This window comes from Eucyclogobius newberryi, unplaced genomic scaffold (assembly GCF_026437365.1).
Source record: "Eucyclogobius newberryi isolate DKJ021-1_F unplaced genomic scaffold, fEucNew1.0.hap1 SCAF_8, whole genome shotgun sequence".
Lineage (NCBI taxonomy): Eukaryota > Metazoa > Chordata > Actinopteri > Gobiiformes > Gobiidae > Eucyclogobius > Eucyclogobius newberryi.
In genome coordinates, this window is record NW_027316500.1 from 15,707,603 (window position 1) to 15,718,274 (window position 10,672).

Genomic DNA, 10,672 nt, shown 5'->3' on the forward strand with positions numbered 1-10,672 from the left:
TAACTGGTTGAATCCAGCACTCACTTCTAGAGGCCGACCAATGGGAGAAATAAGGGGGGAAAAGTGCTCGTGTTTTAGCAGCTGCCTTAACTAGAGAAATAGTGAATCACAATCTGACGGTATCACCAAAGAGATCACAATTCGATTTTTATCACCATTTCACCCAGCCCTAGTCAACTCTGCACCCAGTTTGTTCTAAATAATTTAGAAAGGCTGGTACCTTGCTACAGTTAATATCCCTGACCCCTTGAAGGCCTATCCTGTGTTAGAAAATGCAAACCAGGTCCTTCCGTAGCAGAGAGTCCCCGCAGCTGGCAGACTTTAACATAATGGCTTTTTCAGCATCGTAACTGTGCTTTGAACATGTGAATTATAGGGAGATTGAGGTAGGTTGGTTTACTAGAAAGTATACTGTAGGCATCGGTCGAGGGAGCATAAAGGATGGCAGGATTAGATAGTGATGTGATAAATCCACTCGCTCTGCAGGAAGTATGTCCGTGCTGGGAACCCTTGCAGAGTTTCCACAGGACTGAACACATTGGACTAAAACAGTTGGAGGTGGAAATCCTCCTCAGACAAAACTGGGAGCAGAACCTCATAATTTTCAATCTGCCACTGCTGCACTACAATGATGAAAAAGGTAAAGAAAATTGAGTTAAACAAAACATCTGCACAAAAACGAGTATGGAAAAAATGACCCGGTCTTTGCTGTCGTGCCAAGCCATTGCCGAGCTCGCTTTGATTGTAAAACAGAGAAATGCCAGCCATATTTAGTGTAATAAATAACAGATTTTACCCAAAGGTGCCCACATGCTTACATAAAAGAGCATAATTTAGATTCAAACACAGGAACCCCACAATTTACTTTAAGCTTTGACGCAAAACTGCTTAAATCTCTCACATATTGTTCGCATATTGTTGCTTTACGTCATGGTCTGTCACAATAATTACTATAATTACTTATTGTTCAATATGTGAAAGCTGAAATAATATTTTAGAGGCTTCAATGTTTACTGTATGTATTGATTCATCGCACTTTTGGAACATTTCCTTATTTTTATAAGGAATATAATAAGATTTGAACTGCATTTGAGAGTCACAACTGCAATCATTTATTAAGGATTCTACATAACAACTTTTGTGTTTTACTGTACTATTTATTTGTTGCAGTTCATCTTTTCTTTACCACACAGTTCTTTGAAAAGAGTTGATTTTCCTGCTTTACAGTTATTGTTTCAGTGTAATCTGAAATCCTCTGTGGCAACATGTCGTACTTCAAAATGTATTATCGCGGCATGCTTATATATACCTATAAATGTAAATAACTATGGATTGTACAGTAAGTTTGCAAACCTTTGACTGCAGACAAACACAATGCACTGTACACTCTCATGTTGGCAGATGTTCATATTGATAGTTCGACATAAGACATGAGTCATCGCCGTGGCATTCTTCCCACGGCGTGTTAAAGCAAGTGCTCATCTTTACTGGAGTAATGTGGGCTTTTCTTCACTTCTGTCAGAGTCATTCTTGTATTTTCCCTCCTCATTTGAATGTCAGCTTGACCCTCCTGAAGATAAGAGTGTGCAGTATATGTTAAGCGTTATATCTGCGCCTTTAATGAGCGCCACATGTGCCGTTATATATCGGAGCTAACAAAGCCCAGTGCAGGGTTTTTTTGGGAATATTTTGGTTTGGCCTGTCCATGCACCTGTGTACACACTCACAGCAGCTGCCTTTAATGACTGCTCTCCCTTGCATTGCATAGCGCTACAGTCCCTAGAGCAGTTATTAGACGAGAAAGGAAGAGAGTGACTTTGCTGGAGCAGGGTGGGGGTCAGAGCAGGGTGCCGTAGCTTTCAAATGCTGAACTAATAAGTGAAGTATACATCTTTGACTTTGGCTGACATTTTTCAGCTTAAATAGTTTTCTAAATGGCCTCTGTAGACAGTATTATGAGCCCACCAAGGAGCCAGCTTCTGTTATCCTCCACACTTTAGCTTCATGGCCTTGTGGATCTACTTAAATCCCTCCTGTTGTTCCTGCTCTTCCAGATTGTCTGAGATCAACTTAAAGCACTTGGTGTGTGTTCGTCAGACGGGCTGTTTTATTGCTCTCCTTTGAGTTACTTTCCATAGGCTTAAATGGAGATGCCAAGATTATTCGGTTAATCGAAAATTGTGATAGTTCAAGTCGTATAATCGCGAGAACAAAAAACTAATAATTGTGACTGTTTTAGAAGAAAAATTTCAATTCATTCTCTACTTCAAAAATGTACATCTAAATTTGTAGTACTTCTGTGTAGCTGTTTATATCACAGGAACTTTGAATACTTTTGCATTCAAAATGTTCATTTCATAAAGCTGGTCACATACATAATGTACTTGAATGAAAGAAAGGATTTTACTTTTGTTTTGTGTCAATAATTGTGAATAATCGTTACATTGCGATTGTTTTACTAAAATATACAGTTTTGTTTTTCTAGTCACAGCCTTGTGCCAGTTTCATGTTGTAGCAGTTTTTACTCGGGACGTGCCCAAGTATCCATGAATGATCTTTGTGGCTCTCTGCTCTTTTAGTCATAAATCTGAAAAGCTCCACAGGGAGAACACTAATCAAATATTAATTCACATGTCATGCATTTCTTTACAGGGAGCTGAATGGGAATAATCTCACTCGCATCACCAAGACGGACTTTGCCGGGCTGAAGTACCTCAGAGTTCTGTAAGTACCTTTGTTCTGCCATTATCTGCTCATTCATTCTTAATAGTGCCAACTTGATCAGACTTTCACTAATATTTGCTAACAGTGATGCTTTGGAGATCTACTCAAAAGTACATTAAGCGACCGTGCATGTCAATGTAATATAATGTAGTCATATTTTTCTAGCTCTGCATTGTTGGAGTGGTGCTTATTGTCTCCTAGACGCTGACTCACACCCACTCTCTGTTCAGGAGCACCGCTCTTAATAAGCCCTTCACACAGTTAACACGTTCAGGTGAAGTCATTGACTCCCTCTGCGCTGGAATTAAACCACACTTATGACTCTGGGTTGTAAAGTAGTTGTAAAAGTGTCTATTTATGTTGTGAGCGCACTTACAAGTAGTGCCATAGGTGTTAAAAACACTGCCGAAGGGGAAGCTATGTAGACCTGAACATGTTTTAAAAGTAACCTGAGCTGCACATAATTCTCACTGCCTTGCAAAGCCTATTTTCAAGTCTTCTTGCTATTTCCCCACCCCCTGTGCTCCGATCTAAACCCTCCTCTACATCTTTGTTCAGACCTGGAGAGGTTTTAAACACCCTCATGTCACCAGGTTGTCACTAACCTTGAGACAAAAATCCAATAGTGACAGATACACATGACAAGTTTTACATTAATTCATGCAATGTTACAAAATATGTTTGGCTTTATAAATATGTCGACTGGACCAAAACTTAGCTACACAACCTTTGATCCTTATGACCTCTGAGCTACACTCAAAGGGCGAGAGGACCCAGGTTTATCTTTACAGGCAGCTGTTATGTACCTCTTTAAAGCAAGCACAGCTGATTGTCAGTGTGATCGAGAGACACAGGAAAAGTGGAACTTCAAAAAGAAAGAAAAAGGTGGAAAAACAAAGCCTCAATCTGTAATAGAAGAAAATGTTTCCTTTGCTCTTTTTATTTCTATATAAAATCATGAGTATAGGGTTTGAAGTGAAGTGCCCTTTGTTTATAGTGTGTGAACTGTGATTATCATTTATATTTGATAGAGAGCAATCTCAGGCGGCTGACTTTCATTCCTTTGCCTCACAGGAGACTTGAACACACAGAACAGTTGTAAATGGGCTGAAGAACGCGCTTGTTACTTCAACATCTTGTGGACTTTTTTCTCTCCTTCCTTTCCCCAACTGTCCAATTTTTTTTACTTTTCTTAGCTTTGGCAAAATAAAGAAGGAAAATTTAGTTTATTTATTCAAATAATAGCTTTGATGCAGTGCCTGTTATTAATATCCAACTCAGCGATTTCACAGGCGCAGACTGCTTTACCTGTGATCCCTTACGTCTCGTCCTGTCGCTGCACTGGACCACACCAGAGCACTGGCCCGCTCTGTCTGGGGCCTTTGGAAAACTTTCCTGGCTGTTACTCTTCATCCTTAGGCCAAGATTCCACAGTGTGCCCCAGTCCTCAGCCTTGCCCTCTGAATGTAACTGAGCCTGAGTGAGGTGTTGCGCTGCGAGAGACCTACAGCTGCTCACCTTCACTTTGTTTGAGCTTGAGAAACTCAGACTGCTGACTTGTTAAAAGTGTGTCTCGTACTGGTATTAAGGTTGTCTATTTTTCTGCAGGCAGCTGATGGAGAATCAGATTATTGTGGTAGAACGAGGGGCTTTTGATGATATGAAAGAACTGGAAAGACTGTAAGTACCACCCAAAGTCACTAACCTTCTCTGACCTTCACTGAAAAAGACCTCATCATTTCCTTTAATATTTATATAACTAAGTGTACTGGAGAACATTATTACGGGGCACTTTCCTGTCATTCCATTGTGGTTACAAAGCTGAGAGGGCACAGCTTGCAGTGAAGTAACTTTTATTAACTCTGCCTGCAGTATTTGGGTTATGCAGGCTTAGATCTGCCCTCACCACAGACCCCAGCTCATCTGGACAGCACCAGGACTCCTCGTGGCTTGTAAAGCCACTGGGAAAGCACATAGACAAACACAGTCAACCACACCTCATTAGCAAATCAATAGCTCAAGCCACATGGAAACCTGCATTGCACATGACATTATGGACACATGCCGTCATGCATACAAAGTGGTTCACATATCAAAGGGTTTCCTTCATCTGAAATCCACATTGACAATTTACTTTGCTAAACTCAAGACTGGATACTTTTCACCTTCCCTTCACCGACTGATCCCAGGCACTGGGCAGAAACATGTCCGAGCCAGACCAAAGTGGAAATTAAGAAGCTTGGTTCAGTAAAGTTTAAAGCCACTAAGCCGCAGCAGGTAGAGTTGAGTGTGAGCAGTGCAGCGGTGCACCATTAGTGCTCATTATGCCAAAGCTCCACCTCTGCTGGCCCACAGCTCGGGGCAGAGCATACAGTGGGTGGCACTGGTCCCAACATCTGTCTGAGTGCGTCTGAAGGCAGAGCTGCAGACCTACACTCACCACAGCCATGCTCGCTCCCACTGCCTCTAACAGCCCATTCATAGTGAAGAGAGCTGTGGTTTCCAGCAGATTAGCAACAGTCTGTTCCTCATTGACTTCACTGTTGTGTTTGCATAAAGCCTGCCAGTCTTGGACACTACTTGTTTGACAGAGAATGTGTTACCAACCTGTCTTCTTGGACTTCATTAGGCTCATCAATTTGTTCTGCATTCTCAAAAATGTACCTACAATGAAACATCTCAGTTCATTCAGACTGATATTGACATAATTCATATATTTCAAATTGGAATTATTATGTTTTTCTTGCAGGGAAAGTGAAGCGATGATTTAACCTTAATGCAGTCGTAATTTAACTGTTAGATAATTTATGGTGCTGTCTCTATCTTGCACTTTCATTCACCTGGACTTTCTTTTGGATATTTATGTGACATAGAGAGCTGCTCTGAAACACAATAGCCTGTGGCTAAACCTATTCTACAGCAGCTCAAAGAAATTATTCACAGCCTACTCACTCAAGGGCACTCTGACTCTGGTTGACCGTATGTTTTCCCGGCTGCAGGCGGCTGAACCGTAATCAACTGCAGCAGCTTCCCGAGTTACTGTTTCAGAAGAACCCGGCCCTGTCTCGACTGTAAGTACAATCACTTTTATTACACATGAACACATGTTTTTAAATCTCTATCTCCTTTATAATGTTTGATTTCCTAAGGACAGCTTTTGGTCATTTAGATAAGAATATGTCCCCATCTTCATGTGAGTTCAGATTACCTGCAGCATCTGGAAATAATAGAAGGCTCAGGCAAAAGGACTTTTCTGTTTAGTATTTTTGAAGTAGCATTCCTAACCTTACTCTGCCCTCCTGTTAGTCTGAGCTTAGCATTTACCTCCATCTTGAATCTATTTGTCACTTCTCAGGACTTGCTCACTGTTTTGCCTCTCATCATGCTGAGGCTAATGTGTATTGGTACAGGGCAGCGCTGAGCCTTTTGGACTCGGGACCTGTAACACTGAGCAGTGCTGAGGTGTCTGTCTCTCAGACACAGCACAGAGGCTGTGCAGACAGTGGACGGCCTTGAACAAGCATGATTAGCATCTGGAGCAGCAGTCTTTGCCAACAGCCAAAGGACTGTGCTAACACAGCTCCTCTATTTCATCCAATCTAACTTCATGCCTATTATTCTCAGTCTAAAGCTGGCCTTTTCTGCTTTGTTCTGCAGAATGAGACTTTGAGTAACATTACTTAATTGATTCGCTGTGTCTGTGTATACTCTTTATTTGTTCTTGATCTTTGAGTGGATGAAAGAGAGTCATAATGGACCTTGAAGCGTTTCAGGTGCTGCATGTTTAAGTGGTAAAACTAATATACAAAACGGCGATATACCCTGAACCAAAGAAAATAATGCAATTACTTGTGGAGCTCATGGTTGACTGGCAGATAGAGTTTTATGAAAGGCCCTAAATTCTTGTTAAAATTTACTAGTAACATAAGATCAAGAGCAGCGTGAGGAGACAAAGGCTTTTCCTAATGTGTTTCTTAATTCCTGAGCGGCGTGTCTCAGCCACATGGTGGGTTATGGTTGCAGACTGATGCGGTTGGGTTACAGCCTTGTCTCGCTCTTGCCAGGAGCTTTTAATGGACTTAAAAGGTTCTTAGCTCCCAAAGGAAGTCTTCCACTGCTAGTTCACGTGTGTTAAGAAAGATGGGAACAAGGCCAGGTTGAAGTATAGACTGAAGTCTGGTGATGAAGGATGTTGTTGCACTTGCTCATCCTCATTGGGTCTTGGTCAGCACCACGTTTATGATCCAAATCAGGAGAGTTAATGTGAAAGCCCGCTGCCTTAGGTGAAGCACTATGCCAGATGCTTTCTTTGCCTTGAGTTTAATTGCCCCTTTCTTTTTCTGTCCCTTTTAAAATGATTTTTTCTGTTTCTTTTCTCTTCTGATGGCTGGCTTTGCTCTCCTCATTTGAGGAAAAGCGTGTATAACAAAGTGGCTGTTTAGATCTCCTGCTGAGAGGACAAACACGGGGGATAGAGATGAGGGCAGAGCGTGTGAGATCCACGCTCTCATTAAAAGTTTGAGCAAAAGCTGGCATTGTTAGTAAAAAGCGTCTGGTAAATGGGGAGAAGACTTTGTCGAGGGCTGTCTTCCACATAGTCATTAACCTAATGGTGTAATTAGTGTGGACTGGAAACTAAAGTATGTGCTTATGCTGCATACAAATGATTTTACTGTGACATTCATGGTCATTTATATGTGCCGTTTTCTCTATAGTGCGATAGATCTTAGCGCTCCGGCAAATCATTAAAAACTTTCTTTCCTCTCTCAAGATCTAACCTCTTTATCTCAGTCCTATTTCCCCACTGCGCAGAGTGGAGACACTGATGCATGAGGGCCGGAGCAAAGATAATTGGAATTGATTAGAGATGATTAGAGATTGTTAGAGTTTGTTAAAGCTGCCAGTGATGGATGGCACTGACAAGAAGCCATGGGAACTGCATTGAGGAGGCGTGAGGTGGTGGCGGTGTAACTCGACTGAACAATAACAGTGAAAGCCTAGATTGCATTTGTCACCTTTACCTCCTTCACTGTGCTCATCCTACTTCCACTGCACCTCTGATCTGTAATCGCCTCGTCTCTGTCTGTAATTAGCGTCTGCTCGCAGTGGGAGAGCTCTGATGTGAGGAAGCACCTCAGGAAACAGAGCCATCAGGGCCATGAGGGCTGTGGGGTTGGGCTTCATTGAAATAAAAGCCTAAAATGACAGGTTCACTTTGGACTTGTTTTTATAGTTTCCAATAACGATAGTCAAACGCTATTATGTCAGTCCAACAAAACGCTGCAAGGCCTGCTCAGAAATATCACCTTTTACCCTTATTTGAAAGTTTACAACTTAAAATGTTTTCATCACAATATCATCATATATATATACATCTTTCAAACAATTCTTCATGGATAATGTTTCCTATTTTGAAGTTCACGTCACGATACTAAAATTTCAAATTCGATCTCGATAATAAGAATTATAGTAAATTTCTCAAAACCAATTAGACAACAGACAGTTTTTTTCCTTTATTAAACATTGTGGCCGTATGGATAAACATTATAAACATTTTGAACATTTTCTCCTGATTTTTCTAGTAACGCCATTTGCTCAAATGCACTTAAAGGTGCACTGTGTAACTTTTCTGGTGAAGCGTACCCCAAGTACTTGTTTCCACGGCGATGTTCCTCCTTTGCCTGGAATGTTTCACATCATGACATTAAACGTATCCATCTGAAGCAGGAGACAAGCAGGAGGTCAAATTTCTCACAGTAAGAATACATGTTTTTTAATCTTTATTTATTTTTTGGTTATTTCTTTTTTTCATTAAAACACCTGCAATTGAAATAATGCAAGATAGATGAGTTAAATGTTACACTGTGGAACATTCCAGGCAATAACATATGGAGACTCCCCACCAAAACATATACGTTGTGCACCTTTAACTTTAATATTCTTTTGTTGCTCATTGGATACGATTAACACACTATGATCAGAGAGCTGGTTTAAACGGCTGTGCCTGGAGCTTGGTGCTGTGTTGGGTCAGAGTAGTGCTCAGGACTCCCCCCGTGCAGTGTACTCACAGGAGGTACAGAGCGGAGGGGCTGTACTTGAACAAGAATTTAGGAAACGCTGACACTGGATCGGAAAGAAGGCGTGTTATGTCTGTTCTTAAGTCCCTCTTCTCATCCATCATTTCACTGTAAATGCCTGACAACGGGTATGTCGATGTACACAAACCAAAAACATACGTGCCGAGACAAAGTGGGCCACTCTGAGATGAACCTGCACGAATAAAATGTAAATAAGTCTTAATTAGATACAAACAGGCAGAGAATAGCTGTGTAATTACATCTTTGTGATACTAATATGAGGATGCCAGGCTTCAGACAGAAGGCCTACATACTTTAGATGGCTTTTACCTTGACTCTGTGCTCTGCCGTGTGTTTGTGTTGGAGAAATGCAGTGTTTTGTGTTTGTTGATTGCTCGATGCTCAGGGAACTGGAGCGTTGTGTGAGATGAAAAAAGTATTTGGTAGAAGAAGTCGTGGAATAAAAAAATGTGCCCTATCATTAAACGTATAAATCATTGGGCTGGCTCTGCATTCATGTTTGTTTTTAACGTTTGTTTTTAACGTTTGTTTTTAACTGTATCCAGTTATTTTCTTTTTGATTTATGGCAGATTGCTGTCAATCGACTTATAAAGTTGCCTTTTACATTCTGTGGCTTCTTTGTGTTGCAGTAAATGAAGTCTGCAACTTTTGACTTATTCTTTATAAAAGCCAGTGTTTTTTCCTCAGAGTTACTGTTTTAAATGTTTGGATAATACTATGCTCTGAATGCATGTGTGCCTGGCAGCTTTCTAATAGTCCAAGCTGGTCTTGTCATTTCCTTTTCTTTGTCTGTGCTGATGAATGACCTGCTTGGACGTGCTAGGTCTCTCTGCCTCTCTCTCCATTGGACTGTTTGGGCCCCCTTTTTGGCAGTAGTCCCCATGGCAACGCATCTCAATCATGAGGGTACGGTGCCACAAATTCACTGCGGTGTGGCAGAGTCAGACACTAAGTAAACAGTCACTTTTAGGGATCAGATTTAGCGAAGACGCGGTAGCAACAATTTAGAATAGTGCAATTACATATCAACTCAACTTTATGTAGCATTTAGACATGAAATCTAAAAGATTTGGTTTGAAAGTTCAGCTGCAACTGTTGGGAAGCAGCGTCTCATTCCATTGTAATGCCAGGTGCCACAGGGGGGCGGTAGTGCACACTGTCATTGTATCCTTGAGCAAGACACTTACCCCAAAACTACTGGCCAGATGTGCCAAACTTCAATAGAGATAAACAAAAGAACCATGGAACATCATCATTAGTATACTTTAGATTAGTATACTTTAGATTTGTATACTTTAGATTAGTTTATTAAAAGTCCCATTAGCTCCTGAAATAGCAGTTGATCACCCTGGGGCCTCAAATTCATTACATATATTTTAATGTACGATAAAACTTTGCTATTACGTTATACCTAAATATTCTCTGACTTGAAGACTTTGTTCACTTTATTTCAACCTTTATTTGGTTGGTAATGTATTTAAATAGATCAATGGGCAATAGAAATGATCAGAAAGTGTCAGAATACTTGTATGAACGCTACATATAGATCCCCATGGATTTAACATTACGCTAACTTAAAATTCTTCACAATCTCTATTGTGCAGAAATGGACTTTTAGTCCTTCAACTTAATGTTACTTTTGCATCTGGAGCCACACTTGAACTGGCTTGGTAGCAAACAGAGTATATAGCCTATGCCTTCAACTCGCTGCCCTTGGTTCTGGGCCTGTCCTTGTCAGCTGGTAAAAGTGGCTTTTATGGGTTGTCGCTGTTTTCTTTATGAGTCGGACTGTGTGTTCGAGAGAGAGAAACGCAGACAAACCATGTAAGAAGAGCAGAAGCCAAAAGGG

The 10,672-nt window shown here is 40.9% G+C and overlaps 1 protein-coding gene across 2 annotated transcripts in view; it reads left to right on the top strand.

The window, feature by feature from the left end:
• slit1a (slit homolog 1a (Drosophila)) overlaps window positions 1–10,672 on the top strand; it is a 61,999-nt gene that overhangs the window by 5,895 nt on the left and 45,432 nt on the right. For both annotated transcript variants that reach the window (XM_072437629.1, XM_072437630.1), the window contains exons 2-4: window positions 2,653–2,724; window positions 4,333–4,404; window positions 5,724–5,795. In XM_072437629.1, the coding sequence (XP_072293730.1) occupies window positions 2,653–2,724; window positions 4,333–4,404; window positions 5,724–5,795 (216 nt within the window). The remainder of the gene's footprint in view (window positions 1–2,652; window positions 2,725–4,332; window positions 4,405–5,723; window positions 5,796–10,672) is intronic.